At 40.0% G+C, this 23,139-nt stretch overlaps 1 protein-coding gene across 1 annotated transcript in view; it reads right to left on the bottom strand.

Annotated features, from left to right (window-relative positions):
• Positions 1-23,139, bottom strand: part of prkcbb (protein kinase C, beta b) — a 193,186-nt gene that overhangs the window by 61,543 nt on the left and 108,504 nt on the right. The window contains exons 6-8 of the mRNA XM_060901290.1: positions 11,172-11,328; positions 7,721-7,855; positions 841-937 (exon numbers count right to left, since the gene is read on the bottom strand). Of these exons, the coding sequence (XP_060757273.1) occupies positions 841-937; positions 7,721-7,855; positions 11,172-11,328 (389 nt within the window). The remainder of the gene's footprint in view (positions 1-840; positions 938-7,720; positions 7,856-11,171; positions 11,329-23,139) is intronic.

The raw sequence follows: 23,139 nt of genomic DNA, 5'->3' as shown, positions 1-23,139 counted from the left end.
CTTCCAGACAACAAGCAGGGGGTATGGTGTGGGGTACTGAGCCAAGGATATCAAGCCAAGCAAAGATGACTCAGCACTAAATATAGCACCTGCAATGCATGTTTCCCTCGTTATGCCAGTCCTTCATGGCTGACCATGTTGAATAAGGGAAAAGAAAAAGTGTCGGTTGCTGGAGGAAAAGACAGCATGTTCGGGAACTCTCAAATGCAACTGACGCTTTCACGAAGATCAGCTATATTTCTAGAATACACTGATCCCCACTGAGCACCCACATCATTTCGAGCACTATGAATATGCAAATGAATTACACTGATGTACCACTGATTTCTCTCACTCTGCCACTTTCGTTTGGCTTTATCTTATACATTGACACATGGTTTATTTATGAAAGATGTAGGCATCTTCACCATGCCCACTATTCAGTCGTGGGCATCTGTGAGGTAATGTACACTGAAGAAGGCAGATAGTGATTTTCCTCCAAGGGTGCTATGCTGTCCTGTGACATAGCATGAGCAGAAGTTCAAAAAGATGTGGTTGGCTGGCTTCATGTGTCTCAGAGATCTGGAGAACTGGCTGGTGGGTGGGAATTGGCCAAGAGCAAATTAGGGAGAAAATCAGGAGTGGGAATATAAAAAAAAAAAAAAATCACATTTTTCCATGAGGTATATACAGACAAGAAAAAACACTTCAGAAAGGCTTTTAGCGAGAACATGGTTTTGAATATAACTTTTCAAAATGCCAAATGGTGTTACATGCTGTTGTATGTCCTGGTGCTAAAAAGTACACTACACACACACACACACACACACACACACACACACTTACTCAGATATGTCTTACCTCAAGTTTTTGTCTCAGCTCCTCGTTTCCTTCTTCTCCCTCGGGTGGGACAGGCACATTAAAGTACTCACCCTCCTCCTGACTCAGCAGCTTAAACCTGTGTGTGTGTGTTTGTGTAAGAACAGGTGTAATGTACAGAAAAAGAAAAAAAAAAGAGTATCAAAGACTATCAATAATGAAAGGAGTTCTGTAGACACACTGAACTGTACCTTTGATACTGTAACTTGGCTGTGTGTGTTAAGACAGTTTAAACATTATTGTGGGCCCTGGGGCTCGGAGTGGTCGCAGACCCCATGAGACTACTTGAAATCCATAAAACCAGTCAAAGGTAAAACACAAAACTGTGTTCCTTGCTGCCTGATGTGAACAAAGGTCACGGACTTATACAGTCTGCAGAACCAATAACTCGATGCGCATCCTTCAAAATCACAAACCATGAAACCCAGGGACCATATTCACAAATAAATTCCGAAAAATAACGGGTGGGTCAGTCCTAACTTTGGGACTCCTTTTTTTTTTTCCTTCAAAGAGTAACTGACAAAACCTTCAAGCACTCAAAGTAGCACTTAAGTCCGGAAGAACTAATGCCCCTTTTCCACCAAAGCAGTTCCAGGGCTGGTTCGGGGCCAGTGCTTAGTTTGGAACCGGGTTTTCTGTTTCCACTGACAAAGAACTGGCTCTGGGGCCAGAAAAACCGGTTCCAGGCTAGCACCAACTCTCTGCTGGGCCAGAGGAAAGAACTGCTTACGTCAGCAGGGGGGCGGAGTTGTTAAGACCAACAACAATAGCAAGACTGCGAAAGGTCGCCATTTTTAAGCAACGAGAAGCAGCAGCTGTACAAACACGAAGTCATCCATTATTATTGTTGTTGTTGCTGCTTCTTCTTCGTGTTGTTGTTGCTTCGATGTTCGCGCCAAGGTTTATGCAAATGCAGCGACGTAACTGACGTATACAGCGACGTAATGATGTGGCTCCCCATAGCACCCCGAGCTATGGAAAAGCAAACTGGCTCTCAGCTGGCTCGCAAGTTGAACGAGTTGTGAACCAGCACCAGCCCCGAACCAGCCCTGGAACTGATTTGGTGGAAAAGGGGTATAAGAAATAGTCAAGCGGACTCCCAGTCCTGATACACACCTCTCGGACTCCAGTTCACCATGATACTGGTACAACACTACATCAGAGGAGCTATAAGATTATCAGGTGAGTTAGCTGATGGGGATGCCTCGTGAAGTCACCCTACTCGAAGACATCCATGTTTGGCTTTTACATCTTGAGCTTCCAAGTCAAAAGCAGTTTCCTTTTTGGTTAGCTTTTAAAGCGAAGTCAGATCAAGCCTTTTTCACGACTGATCTTTTGAAGAAATCTGGCCAAAGGTTACAGTTTGGATATTATGTGATAGATACAAATCACTGGGGTGTCGTGTTTGTGCTTGGGTAACAGATGATTAAAAAAAAAAAACCCAAAAACATTACTCCACTTGCGTGTTTGTCTGTGTGTTTGATGGTGCTAATTAGTGTTTGTACAAGCTAATCTCCATGTAGGGTCAATAACAGTCAACACACAGTGCGTGGGGATTTCTAATGCTTACTCAGTATGTCTGTTCCACTATTTCTCTCTCTCTCTCTCGTGCTCTCCTTCTTTCTGTTTCACCATGTCTCACGATTTTTCGCTCTTTCTGGTATTCTCCGTTTCCCCAAATAGCTGTGTCCCACACTTGCTCTTAGTGCTTTTGCATCTGTATTTTTGTTGCATGTTAATGTGCTTTAATAGGATTTTAATTTGCACTCAAACATCTTTGAATTTTCATGAAAATAACTGCCACACTTAGCTGAGATTGTGTGTGTGCATTCTTCACCCAAATCATAACACGAGCACTAAATGCTGTGCGTACCTTAAATCCAAACTAACCCTCATGTTAAAGAGCAACACCACTGAAACTATTTAATGGGGAAATTATATCAAATTTTAGAGAAAATGATGGGTTTGCTTCATTCAGTTTATCCTATTTTATTTTATTCTTAAAAAAAAAAAATATATATATATATATATATATATATATATATATATATATATATATATATATATATATATATATATGAGTGATTCCACGCTTATGGGTACTGAAATGGGGACATGAACTTATTTTTAAAAATTCACCTAAAACCATTTCTTTTTTTACCATCAGGTCACAAAACATGTAATCTTTAATGAATGATATGTTAAAAGATAACTTTAATTTTCTGAGATGTAATAAAAACATATTTATATGCCAAAGTCAGAACGTAACAGAAGTGTTGTGGACATATATATTCTCAATTTTAACAATGTAGAATTACTTTTTGAAACATAGGAAGGTGATGTTTTAGCAAATATAATTAATAAACATGTGTAGTAGAATAAACATACACATTCTTTCAATAAGATTAACATTGGTATATAGCTAGATTGTAATTAATTTGTAACAGACGCGAGATGGACAATCGTAACAGAAGTAATGTAACAGACATCATTTTGGAACTCATAGGCTTGACTTTGGCATATAAATATGTTTTTATTACATCTCAGAAAATTAAAGTTATCTTTTAACATATCATTCATTAAAGATTACATGTTTTGTGACCTGATGGTAAAAAAAGAAATGGTTTTAGGTGAATTTTTAAAAATAAGTTCATGTCCCCATTTCAGTACCCATAAGCGTGGAATCACTCATATATATATATATATATATATATATATATATTTATTTTACATGGGGCGGCACGGTGGTGTAGTGGTTAGCGTTGTCACCTCACAGCAAGAAGGTCCGGGTTCGAGCCCCGTGGCCGGCGAGGGCCTTTCTGTGCGGAGTTTGCATGTTCTCCCCGTGTCCGCGTGGGTTTCCTCCGGGTGCTCCGGTTTCCCCCACAGTCCAAAGACATGCAGGTTAGGTTAACTGGTGACTCTAAATTGACCGTAGGTGTGAATGTGAGTGTGAATGGTTGTCTGTGTCTATGTGTCAGCCCTGTGATGACCTGGCGACTTGTCCAGGGTGTACCCCGCCTTTCGCCCGTAGTCAGCTGGGATAGGCTCCAGCTTGCCTGCGACCCTGTAGAAGGATAAAGCGGCTAGAGATAATGAGATGAGATATTTTACATGAATTGCAGTCCAGTACTAAATAACAAAACAGAAATCCTTCGAGAAAGAGAAACCTCGACTTAATTTATTATGCATTTATTATTATTCCCACTGCATGCTATCCATTAAAGTGTATTAAACCATGGAATTATGCTTATTTTTGACACACTTCCAACAAAAAAATTATATCTTCATGAATGTACAACAGGACTACATTGAAAGAGACACTATCATCGCTTGTATTTCACTTGTATTTCATTGCAGACAGTGCGAACTCAAGATATTTCATGTTTTCTCGAGTTGACTTCATTTCATTTGTGAATATACATCCATTCCTGTGTTTTAGACCTGCAACACGTTCCAAAAAAAAAAAAAAAGAGTTGGGACGGAGCAATTTAAGGCGAGTAATGAGGTAAAACAATTAAATAATGACATGATTTGAAACAGGTGATGTCACCAGGTGACTGCAATCATGATTTGATACAAAATCAGCATCCAGGAAAGGCCTAGTCTTTGAGGAGCAAACATCTCCAGTTTGTCAACAAATGCATGAGAAAATGATTGAAATGTTTCAAAACAATGCTCCTCAAAGAAAGATAGGAAGGGATTTGGATGAATATATATTTATTCTATCCACGTTTCCTGGATATGAGCAATCACATGCTCTGATTGGCTACTTGACTACTAGGATATCAGCTCATATACCGTGAGGAGAGAAAAACAAAACGGCGGAGCGTGTTGCCAACCGAGGACGGAGTAAAAACTCGACTCAAAAACAAACCCCCAAAAATAAAAAAAAACAAAAACAAAACATGGAATAAAAGTATTTGATAGTCGGGATGTATCTTTTTTTATTTTTCACGAATTATTACTAGAGCATTTTTTTTTTTTACAAATTGTTACTGTCATTTCACCGGTTTGTTTACATTCTAAGTGGAAATTATTTTGTCGGACGTTTTGTGTCAAGTTTTCATTTATCAAATTTGCAAAAAATAAAAATATAAATGCTCTGTTTCTCAAAATTCCAGTGAATGTGGATAAAATAAAATAATTATTCCACTGACACTCGTCGTACATGGCTGATAGCCAACTCGGCGCTACACGCTTCGTCGGCTATCGGCTCATGTACGACTCGATTTCGTAGAATAACTGTGAAATATATATCAGATGTAAAATGAATGAGTATGCTCTCTGTGTGTGTTTTATAGAATATATAAAGCCCATGGGCCCCAAGAGGTCACTTTCACAGAGGGAGTTACACAAAGGGAAGAACACTAAAGTGAGTTAACACAATATTATAATATAATAAGCAGAGAAATTGTTTTCTTTAAACTAAAAGAGCAACAAAAGGTCACAGAGACACACAGAACTACTATAGGAGGGTTTGAAAGAGAGCAACCGAGTTAGTGTGTGTGTGTGTCTGTGTGCAGAGTGTGTGTGTCAGTGTGAGATATCGGCACTTTACAGACTCTTGTGAAAACCCTGAGAGAAAACACTGCCATTGACTTCCTTTTTATTAAATCAGTCCTCAGCTCTGGCTGAACAGGAGTGAGAGAGAGAGAGAGAGAGAGAGAGAGAGAGAGAGAGAAATGGAAAGACAAAGCAGAGGAAGAGATACAGGGGGTGGAAGAGGAAAGGTAATGAGGAAATGAAAGGAAGGCTTTTGAAGCCCCTCAGATAAAGACAAGCTGAGCGAGCAGGAAATGTGTGTAGGTGTGTAGTTAAGTGTGTATGCGTCATCATTACTGAGCTCATGTGGGACACACAAACGCAACACAGTCAGCTCAGAAATCAGCAACAACGCAATTATGGTTAAAGCATTTATAAAGGAGCCGTTTTTTTCCGTCACTCTGTCTGTTTGGGTGTCTACCTATTTGTTCGAGGGCTGTCTTTACTTCCGATATGTGATCAGCGAGCTACTGTATGAAAAATACAATTAAAACAGCCAATCTACAGAGGTCACGCTCCCAGCGGCCGATAGGTAGAGAGAACATACCCCCTTCCCTGGGACTGAGTCTTGATACCGTATAGACCCCTTTCACATGACGTCATCACGCCGTGAGATTTTGTTAGGCGCCATATTGGAAGACCAAGTACATGCACTCACAATATAAAACAAAGTACGAGCGAGAGTAAAGTGACACGATGGATGATAATTCGGGTTATGTGAGTACATTACCAGTTGCAGAAAGGGCACGGTATGTGGAGAAACTGGCTGTGATTGATGGGTTTGACCCATATGATAAGACTCAGAAAAAATTATGCGAATCCAAGCACACAGTTTAACGCAAAAGTTCGTTTATATCCCGACCTTGTCAGCTGTCAGATTTATGTTAATGGACCCGGTAAGCTGGTAAATAATATTTATTTTTTTTTTCTTTACCAAATTCTAACAGAAAACGAGCGCGCCCGAAAGGGAAAACCGAGCCGAGCCGCCTCACAGCTGTAATGCAAATTGCTTTCCTCCTCGGTATACAAGTGCGCTTCCATGGCAGGGAAAAAGAAACTACATTTTGCCGCCTATGTAGTCCCCTATTTAAACAAATAGGAGTCATTCAGGATTCAGCCATGTTTTTGCTCCGTGTTTTTACTCGACCAAAGTTATACAGTATTATGAGCTTTAAATTGCATAAATAAAACCATTTGGTGAAACTTTGAAGAAGAGATTGTACTGGTTTAAAGTTTTTACCTAACGTTTTCATGTCGACTCCAATTAATACACTAGTAGAATCGATGACTAGTTTAGTAGGCCAAAACTTTTTTCAATTTTTGACTGTACCAGCCTGAAAAAACTTGCGACAGTCAAATGGAAAAAAAGCAAGCTGGTCATGTTGTACTGGACTAATCTATGACTGATGAGTATAGTAAGTGATACTACTACTGATACAATAAAACAGATGACTGTAATCTGGTAGGCAGCACGATTTATATTATTTCTCCGTGTCAGATACATAAGGAGGACCGGACACCAATTCTGCCATCTGTTTGCTACCCAGACATTGTAAACTATTTGTTGTTTACACCCAGTGCCTACACTGCTGATGACTTGAAAGCCTACAAAGGGCTACAGGCTTACAATTATGTTGTTAGTGGCTTGGTTCGTGATATTACAGCTGTTATTAAGAATAACCTACACATAGTTATGGCCAAGGTAATCTTGTTGATATTTATCTTTTAATAATATATCTTTTCAGTTGAAAAATTAATAATTTTTGTTACTATTAAGGTATTCATAATTTAGGTTAATTTATCCAAATTATACATATATATTTATGATATATGCCTACACAACAACTATGTTTTATTTATATAATAGGAGGGAGAGCAAGCCCCAAACCATCCTAAATTATTATTATTATTATTAAATTGTAGAAGTCTGGGAGGCTTGCTCCTCATACAGTTATCAACTTGAGGCCAATTTAGCATGTTTTAAATCTGAATTTCTTGCGTTTGCTTACTGCAAAGTGTCCACAGATCATGCACAGACTTATCCATTATATCCACAGTTTTTTGCCAAGTCTCACACAGGTTTCTTTCAAGTCTACTGTTGGGCCAATAAATCATAAATAAAACAGCTCAGATTTGTTTGTTTAAGTCGTTTGCCACTCCACTTTATTCTCGTGGGTTCACATACCGCTGCCGTTATCACGAGTTTGTTGGTCTTCCAAAATGGCGCAGGGTCTGTTTACTTCCGGTTTCGGGTGACGTCAGTGAAAGGGGTCTATATGTGTGCGTGTGTGTGTGTGTGTGTTAATGAGTGTCTCACCATCCATCCACACTTTGTTTCTGCAGTTCTGAGATGCCGAATGAGAGGGAACCCATGAAGTCATTCCGACTGGTCAAATCCCAATCCCACATCTCCACCGATAACCGACGGTCCTTGTCAGATTCCTTCAGATTACTAAAAGATAAAGACAGAGAGTGAATGAATGTCAAGTAGTATAGTATAATACTGCTAATACAGCATACGCTCAGTGTCCACTTTATTAGGAACACCTGTACGCATGTAGATTTCCTCTCAGCTCAAACGTCTTCCATCCACAAGGTGTTTCTGCCCACAGCACTGCTGCTCGCTGGATGTCTTTTTGTTTTGTTTTTCACATCATTCCATGTCATGTTCTGTCTGAAAATCACAGGAAATCAGCAGTTTCTGAAATACTCAAGCCTCAGTCACTCTGCTCCCCCCATTCTGGGATGAACATTAACTGAAGGTCTTGAATTGTATCTGGATGATTTTATGCATTGCTCTTCTGCCATATGATGATTGGATAATTGCATGAACATGTGTACAGGTGTTCCGAAAGTGGACAGTGAACATATACTGTATATATTGTCGAGTAGTAATAGGCATGGAACAATATACTGTGCAATGATAAATCGCAATACAAATTTACGACGGTTTTTATTTCAGAGAAATCAAAAATGAATTGCAAATCATTATCAGGCTGTGTAATCTCTTAGTTTTTCCGAGCTGTTATTGCGTTGTTTAGACAGCAGAGAGCACAAGAATGTACAATAGTGGGAATGCGTGTGACTTCACCACAGGCTGAAGTAACGCAGCTCTAATGCCGCAAAAATACACAAAAAATAGATCTAAAATGGGAAAGAGCTGTTGTGCGATTGACTACAAATAGATTGAACAAGAAATCAGAGCTCTTTTTTGACAGACTGCTGACAGTTAAAGAAAAGAGAAGCAAATGGAGATAGTACAAATGTTCGTCAAAGTTTAAGGAAAGACTTATTTGTTATGAACTAAAAGGATTATTTGAGTTAATAGGATATTATATTTTACTCCAATCTTTAGAAATGTGGATAAAGAATTATTGTTGGTTATTAAGACAAGAATGATCTTTGTAATTTTGAGTTCATTGAAACGCATATAGGAAGTTAACAAAATGCTAATAGATTGCTTCACTGTGCTAACTTACGATATGAAAATCATTTTTTGCAGTGCAAATATGAATGAAACCCTTTTTGAAGGTTCTTTTTAAATACAGTTATCATCGACAGATATCTGAATAATTTCTCATTCACAACCAATTTTCACAACCATTTCGAGACTAAGTATTTTGAATGTACACTGTAAAAACTATTTGTTGGTTTCATTTAAACAGTTAGTAACTGGGCTGCCATATGTGTCTTGCAAAAGTATTCATCCCCCTTGGTGTTTGTCCTGTTTTGTCACATTACAAGCTGTAATTAAAATGGATTTTTGGAGGGTTAGCACCGTTTGATTTACACAACATGCCAACAACTTGAAAGGTGTAAATTGTTTTCTTTTGTTTGTTTTTATTGTGACGCAAACAATAATGAAGATGAAAAAACAGAAATCTGTAGTGTGCATAGGTATTCACCTCCTTTCGTACCAAACACCTAAATAAGAGCTGGTCCAACCAATTTACTTCATTAGTCACATATTAGTTGATTAAGATCCACCTGTTAAAATCAAAATGTCACATGATCTGTCACATGATGTCTGTATAAATCAACCTGTTCTGGAAGGACTCTGATTCTGCAACACGACTAAGCAAGCAACATGAAAACCAAGGAGCCTCCAAACAGGTCAGAGGCAAAGTTGTGGAGAAGTATAGATCAGGGTTGGGTTATAAAAAAATATCCCAAACTTTGAATATCCCACAGAGCGCCATTAAATCTGTTATAGCAAAATGGAGAGAATATGGGACCACTACAAACCTGACAAGAGAAGGCCGCCCACCAAAACTCACAGACCGGGCAAGGAGGGCATTAATCAGAGATGCAACAAAGACACCAAAGATAACACTGAAGGAGCTGCAAAGATCCACAGCGGAGATGGGAGTATCTGTCCATAGGACCACTTTAAGCCGTACAGTCCACAGAGTGGCCAGAAAAAAAGTCATTGCTTAAGAAAACACATTTGGAGTTTGCCCAACAGCATGTGGCAGACTCACCAAACACATGGAAGAAGATTCTCTGGTCAAATGAGACTAAAATTGATTTTTTTCGCCATCGTGGGAAATGCCATGCGTGGCGCAAACCCAACACCCTGAGAACACCATTCCTACAGTGAAGCATGGTGGTGGCAGCATCAGGGAAACATTTAAACGTCTTGGAATGGCCTGGTCAAAGCCCAGACCTCAATCCAGTTGAGAATCTGTGGCATAACTTGAAGATTGCTGTACACCAATGCAACCCATCTAACTTGAAGGAGTTGGAGCAGTTCTGCCTTGAGGAATGGGCAAAAATCCCAGTGGCTAGATGTGCTAAGCTAATAGAGACACACCCCAAGAGACTTGCAGCTGTAATTGCAGCAAAAGATGGCTCAACAAAAGTATTGACTTTGGGGGTGAATACCTATGCACACTCCAAATTTCTGTTTTTTCATCTTAGTTATTTTTTGTGTCACAATAAAACAACAATTTTCACCTTTAAAGTTGTTGGCATGTTGTGTAAATCAAATGGTGCTAACCCTCCAAAAATCCATTTTAATTCCAGCTTGTAATGCGACAAAACAGGACAAACACCAAGGGGGATGAATACTTTTGCAGGACACTGTATATATTGGTCTTTTTTTTGGTGTAAATTCCAAGGAATTCTGCTATTTCTAATGGATATTAGGGTTGTGAATTATGAATTGGGGTTGTATTGTACGAGTTTCAATGAACTCAAAATTTTTAAGGCATCCTTTTTTAAGTTAAAACAAAGAAAAAAAAAATATATATATATATATATATATATATATATATATATATATATATATATATATATATATATATTTTTTTTTTTTTTACAGTGCACAAACACATGCATCCAAAGCCTAAACCTTTCCAATAGTAAATAGTATTTTAAAACACAACTATTATATACATTTTCCTGAAGAAACTTCGTGCATTCTTGGTGTCTTCTATCTGATGAAACAATTTCATTTTAAGTTAACAAAAAACTACATTACAAATACATTTTGACTGAGAAATACCTTTATATATGGGCATTGACTTCACAAATTTTCATTTGCCTTATCAACAAATTTTAACCATAAGCTTGTTTTCATAAAGAAATTGGAACACGCACTTGTTCTGCCATTATTTATGCCCAAATGTTTGTTTCACCATTTATCGTGTTTTTCTACACCACTACAGACACTTTTACAACATATAACATTTCTATGAGCCATCTTTTTCAAGAGCTGCTTTTTTCCATTGAGGTTTTATGATTTATCGAAAGTTACAGTTTCTCACAATGTAAAGGTCTCGTTCCACGTCGGATTCAGGCAGCACTTTATAGTCTTGGTCTTCTGTTTGCTCTCGCTTTTCGGATCAGGAATGAGTTTGAGCTTCACGTATGGGTCAGAAAGGCCATTCGGATCCATTGGAACCAAGTTTTTCGCTTCCTTGACTAAAAGACACAAACAACACATTCACACAGCAGTTTCAATCAGAACAACTTTTTGAGAACCAGGAATCATTGGCCATTAGCAGGAAGAGTCTGTTCCAATCACAAACTTTTGATCGACGTGTCGTCTTAAAATGAATGAACGTAGTTTAATACGGTGCACATTTATAAATTATTAATATGTGCACAAAGAACAGCTGCCCACGAAGAAAACACCACATTGTAGCTACCTAAATGGCTAGTTATGTAATAAACAGTGCTCATGAATCTTAACCATGAATCATCAGTCTCGTGATTTGCTATCACTAAAAGTTAGACATAATCTGTTTGTGATTTTAGAAGAAAGGCTTCACTGGTTATTTATATCGATTGTATCATTGGCTTGTTTTATTTCTTAGTTCTCTGCCACTGGAAAAGCAGACAATTCATCAAAACAGTTCCGACAATCAATATACTCAGTTGTGCTTGTGTGTTCTTGCTCCATGCCTGCAGAGGTCCACCATTTCTTATACACAGAACCCAAATTGCTGTTCACAGCTTATATAAAGCACCGTCAAACATTTAGCAATCGTGAAGTCTTGCCAACTCCGTTTGTGCAACTGTTTGTGCAAGTTCTGCATGCTACGGTATAATCCTGGAACTGCTATTTCTATGTTTTGACTTTCGCCTTTGTGTTTGCAGATCTTTGCGTTTGACCTTCCTTGTTTTGACACTGATGTTAGATATTTTGGATTTTGTAATACTCTCTCTCTTTCTCTGTTGAGTTACACATCAATCCTGAGAGACCAGTGATGCTGACCTCCTCTTCTCTTCAGACCTGCCTGATCCATCCTGATGCCCTACTTCTGGCTGAAGTCTCATCCACATTGCTCATGTGGAAGATGGCCCCATGTTGATAGTCAAAAGACGCACTTAGACCATGGCTCTGGACGCTTACAGTTTTGCTATGTTAACTTTAGGACTGCGGTTGTCATGAACAGTTTTGCACTCAAGTCACCATCAATGAACAGGTGATGACTTCAACAAAATAGACCTCATGCTGAAACTATAATGAATTTCTCGGTTACACAGTTGCACTTTTTGGCCAGATAGGACACCATTATTGAAGCAAGTTATTTACAGTAGTGCCTGAAAGTTTGTGAACCCTTTAGAATTTTCGATATTTGTGCATAAATATGACCTAAAACATCATCAGATTTTCACACAAGTCCCGAAAAGTAGATAAAGAGAACCCAGTTCAACAAATGAGACAAAAATATTCTACTTGGTCATTTATTTATTGAGGAAAATGATCCAATATTACATATCTGTGAGTGGCAAAAGTATGTGAACCTCTAGGATTGGCAGTTAATTTGAAGATGAAATTAGAGTCAGGTGTTTTCAATCAATGGGATGACAATCAGGTGTGAGTGGGCATCCAGTTTTATTGAAAGAACAGGGATCCATCAAAGTCTGATCTTCACAACACATGTTTGTGGAAGTGTATCATGGCACGAACAAAGGAGATTTCTGAGGACCTCAGAAAAAGCACTGCTGATGCTCATCAGGCTGGAAAAGGTTACAAAACAATTTCTAAAGAGTTTGGACTCCACCAATCCACAGTCAGACAGATTGTGTACAAATGGAGAAAATTCAAGACCATTGTTACCCTCCCCAGGAGTGGTCGACCAACAAAGATCACTCTAAGGCCTTGTCCACACGGCAACGGATTCAGGTGACTCCGATACAATTGCTTATCGTTTAGGCCTGGCATCCACACGGCACTGGCGTTTTGGGTGCCCAAAACGCAATCTTTTTGAGAACGGGTTCCAGAGTGGAAAGATCTGGCAACGTTGCCGTTGTGAAGTCGTCTGGATGAGTAGAACGGATTTGTTTACGATGACGTCACAACCACATGTGCTTCACGCCGGGTAGAAGTGTAACGAACTCGATGCGAGTTGTCAACAAATCCTATAACTTGGTTCATGAAACACGCTTACAAAATATTTTCACTGTGAATATTTATTGTGTAATGGTGCAAAGTGAGAGAGAGAGAGAGAGAGAGAGAGAGAGACTCTGCCCTTAGGGCAGAGTCAATCCCGCCAGCAAAAATAGGGGAAAAAAGGAGCGATCTCACCTCTTCAGATGTTGGTTTAAGTCCAACAATACATTCCTCAAAAAGGGCGTAGAGGAGCAAATTAATCCATCAATGTGTAGCATTCAATTTATTCCGGACCATTAAAGACGCCGCCTTCCGCGTAGAATCATACGTCATCCTCGCCGCCATATTGGAGAGGTCAAAGCGGAGAATAAAGATTAGCTGCGTTTAACTGTACCAACAGGTTTGCCATCCAAACGAGATCACATGGGATTACCTTTCACAGGTGAGACTGGAAAAATACTTTTCATTGTATTTGGTCATTATAATGTAATTTTACGAACAGATTTTCCTGACTTTGTGGCTAATATGAAGTCTCGCGCATAATAGTTTATGCGCATGCGTCCTTACTTCTATTGTTCTGGTGTCTCCGAAGGGACCGTCTTACAGCGCCCCTAGAGGTGTGGCATGTGTATTGCATCGTTTTCAGCAAGCGTTGCGTTGCCATATGGACCTGATATTTTACTGATTGTTGCCCATTTGGACGCGATATATTTTTAAATAACATCTCGTTGCCGTTGTCGTGTGGATGTAGCCTAAGAGCAAGGCGTGTAATAGTCAGCAAGATCACAAAGGACCCCAGGGTAATTTCTAAGCAACGGAAGGCCTCTCTCACATTGGCTAATGTTAATGTTCATGAGTCCACCATCAGGAGAACACTGAACAACAATGGTGTGCTTGGCAGGGTTGCAAGGAGAAAGCCACTGCTCTCCAAAAAGAACATTGCTGCTCATCTGCAGTTTGCTAAAGATCACGTGGACAAGCCAGAAGGCTATTGGAAAAATGCTTTGTGGATGGATGAGACCAAAATAGAACTTTTTGGTTTAAATGAGGAGCGTTATGTTTGGAGAAAGGAAAACACTGCATTCCAGCATAAGAATCTTATCTCATCTGTGAAACATGGTGGTGGTAGTATCATGGTTTGGGTTTGTTTTGCTGCATCTGGGCCAGGACGGCTTGCCATCATTGATGGAACAATGAATTCTGAATTATACCAGCGAATTCTAAAGGGAAATGTCAGGACATCGGTCCATGAACTGAATCTCAAGAGAAGGTGGGTCATGCAGCAAGACAACGACCCTAAGCACACAAGTCGTCCTACCGAAGAATGGTTAAAGAAGAATAAAGTGAATGTTTTGGAATGGCCAAGTCAAAGTCCTGACCTTAATCCAATGGAAATGTTGTGGAAGGACCTGAAGCAAGCAGTTCATGTGAGGAAACCCACCAACATCCCAGAGTTGAAGCTGTTCTGTACGGAGGAATGGGCTAAAATTCCTCCAAGCCGGTGTGCAGGACTGATCAACAGTTACTGGAAGTGTTTAGTTGCAGTTATTGCTGCACAAGGGGGTCACACCAGATACTGAAAGCAAAGGTTCACATACTTTTGCCACTCACAGATATGTAATATTGGATCATTTTCCTCAATAAATAAATGACCAAGTACAATATTTTTGTCTCATTTGTTTAACTGGGTTCTCTTTATCTACTTTTAGGACTTGTGTGAAAATCTGATAATGTTTTAGGTCATATTTATGCAGAAATATAGAAAATTCTAAAGGGTTCACAAAATTTCAAGCACCACTGTATAATCACGCTATCTGTTATCACCCAAATGAGGATGGGTTCCCTTTTGAGTCTGGTTCTTCTCAAGGTTTCTTCCTCATGTCAACTGAGGCAGTTTTTCCTTGCCACTGTTGCCACAGGCTTGCTCATCAGGGATAAACACATTTATTACAGATAAATTTATTAGTTCATCTGTTTAAAATCTTTACTTTTTTCTGAAACGCTGCTTTGCGACAGTGCCTATTGTTAAAAGTGCAATACAAATAAATTAACTTGACTAGCCTCATAAACCTTCTACACATGAATTCTTGCACATCTCCATTACATGAGTTAAACATACATATTTTAAGTAGTTAGCTGGGATTAGACACAAACTGTGGCATGCAATTTTCTTTTTTTTCCGCCAATTTAAATGACAGCCTGGCATAAAGGTGTGCTATAATCATGAATCTAATCATTAGATACACAAACGCTCAAATAAAAGAAACGTACTGCGAACATTATAAGAGAATCAAGAGAGCTGCGTTAGCACTGCAGGTTCAGTGGCCAGACAATACACATATAAATGAATCCTATTTCCTTCTCATTGTTATTGGATCGAAAATGTTTCATTGCAGCATATCATTAACGATTTCAGTATTTCCCTGGCAAAAACATTTCCACAAAGCTCGAAAATGGGTATGAAAAGATAAAAAAAAGGCATTTGCTTCTTGTCGTGGTTAATTATACAGTTGTTGTTTTTTTTGGCATGAACTGTGAGCCTATCGAACAACGTGAGGGTGTGGTCTTGTATTACCAGCACAGTAATATTGTCATTCATTGTTCATAGCAAGAAAACAAGCTAGCTAGCTATTGCTGTCTTGGTACTGAGGTACAGTGTCTTGCAAAAGTATTCATCCCCCTAGGTGTTTGTCCTGTTTTGTTGAATTACAAGCTGGAATTAAAATGGATGTTTTTGGGGGGTTAGCACCATTTGATTTACACAACATGCCTACTGTTTTAAAGGTGAAAATTGTTGTTTTACTATGACACAAACAATAATTAAGATAAAAAAAAAACAGAAATCCGGAGTGTGCATTGGTATTCACCCCCCCCCCAAAAAAAGGTCAATACTCCGAAGAGCCACCTTTTGCCGCAATTACACCTACAAGTCTCTTGGGGTATGTCTCTATTAGCTTAGCACATCTAGCCACTGGGATATTTGCCCATTCCTCAAGGCAAAACTGCTCCAACTCCTTCAAGTTAGATGGGTTGCGTTGGTGTACAGCAGTCTTCAAGTTATGCCACAGATTCTCAATTGGATTGAGGTCTGGGCTTTGACTAGGCCATTCCAAGACAATTAAATGTTTCGCTTTAAACCACTCCAGTGTAGCTTTAGCAGTATGTTTCGGGTCATTGTCCTGCTGTAACGTGAACCTTCATCCCAGTCTCAAACCTCTGGCCGACTCAAACCGGTTTTCCTCCAGAATTGCCCTGTATTTAGTGCCATCCATCTTTCCTTCAGTCCTGACCAGCTTTCCTGTCCCTGCAGATGGAAAAACATCCCCACAGCATGATGCTGCCACCACCATGCTTCATTGTAGGGATGGTGTTCTCAGGGTGTTGGGTTTGAACCACACATGGTGTTTCCCAAGATGGCCAAAAAGATCAATTTTAGTCTCATTTGACCAGAGAATCTTCTTCCATGTGTTTCGGGAGTCTGCCACATGCTGTTGGGCAAACTGCAAATGTGTTTTCTTAAGCAATGACTTTTTTCTGGCCACTCTTCCATAAAGCCCCACTCTGTGGTATGTACGGCTTAAAGTGGTCCTATGGACAGATACTCCCATCTCCGCTGTGGATCTTTGCAGCTCCTTCAGTGTTATCTTTGGTGTCTTTGTTGCATCTCTGATTAATGCCCTCCTTGCCCGGTCTGTGAGTTTTAGTGGGCGGCCTTCTCTTGTCAGGTTTGTATTGGTGCCATATTCTGTCCATTTTGCTATAATGGATTTAATGGTGCTCCGTGGGATATTCAAAGTTTGGGATATTTTTTATAACCCAATCCTGATCTATACTTCTCCACAATTTTGTCTCTGACCTGTTTGGAGGCTCCTTGGTTCTCATGTTGCTTGCTTAGTCATGTTGCAGAGTCAAGGTCCTTCCAGAACAGGTTGATTTATCCAGACATTATGTGACAGATCATGTGACATTTTGATTTTAACAGGTGGATCTTAAATCAACTAATATGTGACTTATGAAGTGAATTGGTTGGACCAGTTGTTATTGAGGGATTTCATACAAAAGCGGGTGAATACCTATGCGCACTCCAGATTTGTTTTTTCATCTTGTTGTCACAATAAAACAACAATTTTCACCTTTAAAGTGGTAGGCATGTTGTGAAAATCAAATGGTGCTAACCCTCCAAAAATCCATTTTAATTCCAGCTTGTAATGTGACAAAACGGGACAAACACCAAGGGGGATGAATACTTTTGCAAGACACTGTCGTACAATTCTACGTGTGTTCACACCTACTACTCGAACACACAACCTACTAAGAGAATGATGGAGAAATTCTAATATCATCCAAATATTTTTTTAAAAACCACAATGTTCAGTTAAGTTTGACCTCAGCATTGAACTGTTACACTGATTACACTGATCTCTTGGGAGAAAACAGAGAGCAGCCTGAGGGGAGGTAGGCTGCTCTCTTCATTTAGAGTGTGTGTGTGTGTGTGTGTGTGTGTGTGTGTGCGCGCGTGTGACTGCACAGACCTTAATTTTCCAGCTGATGAGTGGTACACCCAGTGTGCTTAGTAAAAACACACACAAGGAAGCACATCGATTAGATGCATAAATGTAGCTATGTAGCATTTACACCACTGCCACAGAAGATTTCTGGCTGGCAGGCATGTGTTAGTTCTTTATATCAGGTCACCTCGATAGTAAATCAAAAAACTGTTGTATACCATGTTTATTTCATCATATGACTCCATATGAATCCAAGAGTTACCATTTTACAAGGCAAGATTTTCTGATCGCGCCAAATATTTGCGTTTGTGATCAGCGCTGTCTGCAAATTCCATGTAATTTATACAGTAATCATTGGAAAAACCCATAATGGAAATGATATTCCACAAAGTTTGTCTTGTTTCTTTACACTGTCCATATTAATAATGATGTATAATAATGACTATGTGACAGATACACTGAGACATTGCTAATTTCAGTCATTAACTACTTCCATGTTAGGTGCCCATTATTTCCCAGTTGCCTAGCAACAGTATTCTTATATAACTTTCATCATTTTGTCTGTGTGTCAAAGTCCATGTCAAAAATAGCAATTAATCAGTTCAATATGCCAACATATTACCAAGTAAATAATGGTTTATCATATTCATGATCAGGCCACTAAATGAAAATAAGAACTAGAAGGGCACTCGGTAGAGTGTGTACCTCCACCATATAACGAAATCTTTTACTATGAACTTTCGCATATAACAAACTAAGTTCGCGTCCCCCGTCTTTAATGACAATGAGTCGGAGTCTTAAAAAAAAAAAAAAAACTCATTGAGCCATGCGTTCCTCTTCCCACCAGAGATAAACAATAAGTAAGCAAGTCCGCAGTCAAGTTAACGCCAGAAAACAAAGGCTTAACTCTCCTCACTTTGGTGTCAATCACTAACAATTATCAAGAACAGCGATCATTGACTTAAAAAAAAAATCCCTTAAAAGGCCTTTATTTGATGACCGAAAAGCAGTTTTACTTGAGTCTTTCCTCCGTAAGCATTGTTGTCACAGCTACTTGTAAACATAAGATATTCTCCGTGTGTAAGAAAATGCAGGCAACAGACAGACAGATGTAATCGCTGGAAGTGTGTTATTTAAAAACACACTGGCAAACAGATCCAAATCAGTGACCAAAAATCAGAGTCGAGAAACAGGTAATGGCCAAGCAAAGCAGAGGCAAAGGGCAAAACAGGGTCAAAAACCAGTACGACAAAACACCTTGGAACATGAAACACTAGGTACAGCATGTATACTTCGCAAACTTTCTGTGTTTAGGGAATCCTTATAAATGTATGCTGTGACTGCGCTCCAATCCGGAACAGGTGCATGGGAATTAGTTCTCATGGCGCTGCATGCGTCAGGGCCTCTGCCTGCTCTTGCGACAAGGCTTTCGCAGATAGCTTTTCGCAGACAGTTGTAATTTATCATTGAGTGGGGAGTAATAGGCGTGCACGATGTTATTCACCGCCACAACGCAAGGGGGCGCGAAGTCGCAAAATCGCTAGGAGTAGTTGGTGGGTGTGGTTAGTGGAGTGTTTATCCTCCGGTTACTTATAATGACTAGAACTGGAGTCGTATAGATGTACGTACTTCCTCACTTCCTCGATCAACCGCTCTTCGTGCTGCTCCATCTTCGCTCGTGTTTTTAAAAATGGTGGTAGTGAAAACAAAACAAACCGGGAAAGTAGGGAAGCGGAAGTGTGTGTACAGCGGATGTAGAGTGGACCAATCAGAGCCCTCTTGTCTGCGACGCTGTCTGCGAGGCTTCTGCGGTGGTCACAATTTTTGGGAGGTACGTGCAGAGCGTCTGCGAAGGGGGGGGCTACGCAGACGCCATCTGCGAGGACTGCGTTGTCAGCATAAATTGGCCTTCAGTGTTGTCGTCAAGTTGCTGAACCTTGAGTCCGAGTCCAATCTCGAGTCCCCAGTGTTCAAGACCAAGTCATTAAAAAAAATTTCGAGTCGAGTCCACTATTGATCCGAGTCGAGTCCGAGAACAAGACTCCAGCCGCAACATTTGTCGGTGGCGGTTTTAGCGCCATTAACATTAGCTTGTTCCTGAACATGACGTATGAACGGGTGAATGTGCTTCTCTTTATCAGGGAGTATGAAGTATTCTGTCAGAGATGGTTGGGAGACAGATGGAAATGCAGAAGGTGTGTTTATTAAAACAAGTGAAGACGGTAAACAATCCAGAACGGCAGGTAAAATCGTAAAACGGTGAAACAGGCCATAGGTCGAGCAAGGCACAAACAAGCTATCGTAGACTCGGCAGAATCAAAGACGAGAAACAGGAAATCAAGGCTCAGGAAACCAAACAAGGAAATAAGGCTCGGTAATGTGTTAGCAACGCAACTCAATACTTCGCAAAGTAAGTGTGTTTTCACAGTTTTTATATCGGCGTTCTGATTGTGCCTTAATCCTGTGCAGGTGTGAGTCGTTTACGACACGCGTGAGAGTCTGCTTGGTGCACGTGCACTGTCCGGAGCAAGCCTGAGAGTCTATCTGATGCACGTGCCAAGGCACGCAGGTGTGACACTCTTGCACGAAATTAGTACAAAATGAATGTAGATATAAATAGCTTATGCCAAATTATGATAGGATGTTACAAAAAAATAAGGAAAAAAATCAGAGTCCTCGTCTCCAATTTACGAGTCTGAATGCAGTTAATGCACGAGTCCGAGTCATCAGTGCTCAAGTCCAAGTCAAGTCACGAATCCTTAAAATCAGGGCACGAGTCGGACTCGAGTACTACAAGCCTGGCGTGCGTGCATGTGAGTAGCAGTTTGAGGCGGATGTGACACCATCAAAGACAAACTTCATATCCTGGACCGTCAAAAGCATGGTGAGAAAACAATGAATTTGTCTCAAGAACATGGTATCCGGAAAAATTCAATTTCAACTTTTAAAGCCAAAAAAAAAAAGAGCTCCAAGACTTTGTCCATAACTACAATCAACATGATGGGCTGAAAAGAAAGAAGATACGGCAAGCAAACAACAGTGAGTGTGACTCATTTCATTTACTTCGTTAATATGTAAGTGAATTCAGCGTAAATATGAGTGTTTGGTGTGTCAAGTGTACCATTTCAGTGTTGCAAACTTTTCAGGATAACAAACTATTTACACGTCCCCCAAGGATTCGTTATAGCGGGGTTGCAGTGCATTCAGATTTGCATCAAAATCCATTCAGTTGTTCCTTCGCCCATGACCCACCTTTCCTCAATTTCATCCAAATCCATTCACTACTTTTTGAGCTACGCTGGGAACAGACAAACAAACAGAGGTGAAAACATAACCTCCCTCCAACAAAGGTGACGGAGGTAAAACTGATTGACATGGTTTGTGGCAAACTTGAATTCATTTGGGCAGCACGAAACTTGTGAGGAATGGGAAACAGAGAGTCCTGATGCTCCGTCCACAACACATCACCCTCGATCTGCAGTGAAACATCTCCTCTCTGTGTCATGACTCTGACAAAAATAACAAATAACTTGCCCTGCCTTTCTCACTACTGGATTTCTATGTCATAATCGAAATGTCAAATTTCATTTGCATTAGCTGTCTGTTCAGTGTAAGCTCCTTACGCAAGCAACAATGAAAGAACAACGTAGATCACATCGAAACTCAATACTTGACTCTAGTATATGCTTTTTCATTTTCAATCAAATGTTATCGCTATGTTCATTTGAAGAATTTAATTCCATAACATGACGTCTGTTTCGAGACATTTTGCTCATATCATATTTCGTTTAATATTCTTTCAGTCTCCGAAGCACATAAATATATTTTATTTCATTAGTGTATAGAAACAAAAGAACAACACTCTGTCCATTAGAAAGAACAGAATACCATGGAACTTAAGCAAACAAATATACAATAAAATTTACTAAAGTTAAAGGTAGACTGCCTTTCAGATTTTTCAAGTTTAGGTCATAAAAAGAATTTCCCCCGACACCCAATTATTTTTGTTTAGTGGGCTGAAAGCTACTGAATTTGAATCACAGACTTACAATTTTATTTGCTGTTTTTTTTTAACAGAACAATTAATGAATTTAAGGCCACATGGCCCGAAATTCTCCGCTATTTTTTCCTGCTTCACCATGACCCAATTCAAGATACTCCGTCATGCATCACGTGGTAGGCTTTCCCTGGTCGCGCAAGGCATTGAAACAGGAGAGAAAAATGGAGGACGAGAATGAAACGTGAAAGACCGACTACAGTCATGGAAAGCGAGAAGAAAAGATACGTTGCGAAGGAAAGGAAGCGCAGGACCAAACTAATAAATATCTGCGGTCAGCGAGCACCTCGGTGTGATCAGCTGTTCGTTTAGCGACAGAATGATGGAACTGTCAGTGCACCGTCAAAGGTAAACCTGTAGATGGCAGTAATGCAACACTGTGGATGCCAGCTGCCATAAAACCCAAAGGAAGAAGGAAAAGAAGAAGGAGGTAAACCTGCGCATGTGCACACGGACTTCCTCTGTCTGCTTGATTGCGTGAGGCGAGCGATTTCATGCACATTATTTGCTCGGGAATCCTCCCACATTAAATAACTTCCCAGCCACAGAATGGCCTGTTTTTGCAGAAATAAACATGACCAAATTTCAGAGGGAACTAAATTTCACCGATTTTATGAAATTGAAAGGCCGTCTAGCTTTAATAGTAATGAATACATTCAGAAAATAAAAACATCAAGTTCAAACAGCTTGCATAAAGAGGCAAAATAAGATTACTCCATTAAAATAGTAATTTAAGCGTAGAATTGTCAATATGAAGGCTATTTGGAGCACAGGAGCATTCTCTGTCAAGTGAATTATCCATCCATCCATTATCTGCAACCGCTTATCCTGTGCAGGGCCGCAGGCAAGCCGGAGCCTATCCCAGCTGACTATGGGTGAGAGATGGGGTACACCATGGACAAGTCGCCAGATCATCGCAGGGCTGATACATAGAGACCAACAACCATTCACGCCTACGGTCAATTTAGAGCCACCAGTTAGCCTAACCTTCATGTCTTTGGACTGTGGGGGAAACCGAAGCACCTGGAGGAAACCCACACATACCCCTTTTCCACCAAATCAGTTCCAGGGCTGATTCGGGGCCAGTGCTGGTGCTGGTTCACAACTCGTTCATCTTGCGAGCCAGTCGAGAACCAGTTTGCTTTTCCATAGCTCGCGGTGCTAAGCGGAACCACGTCATTACGTCGCTCTATACGTCATTACGTCGCTGTATACGTCAGTTATGTTGCTACGTTTACATAAACCTTGGCGCGAATATCAAAGCAAAAACAACACGGAAGAAGCAGCAGCAGCAACAACAACAACAATAATAATAATGGATGACTTCG

The sequence above is a fragment of the Neoarius graeffei genome, chromosome 20, assembly GCF_027579695.1.
Source record: "Neoarius graeffei isolate fNeoGra1 chromosome 20, fNeoGra1.pri, whole genome shotgun sequence".
NCBI classification, from domain to species: domain Eukaryota; kingdom Metazoa; phylum Chordata; class Actinopteri; order Siluriformes; family Ariidae; genus Neoarius; species Neoarius graeffei.
This window is presented reverse-complemented; position numbering and strand designations above follow the sequence as displayed.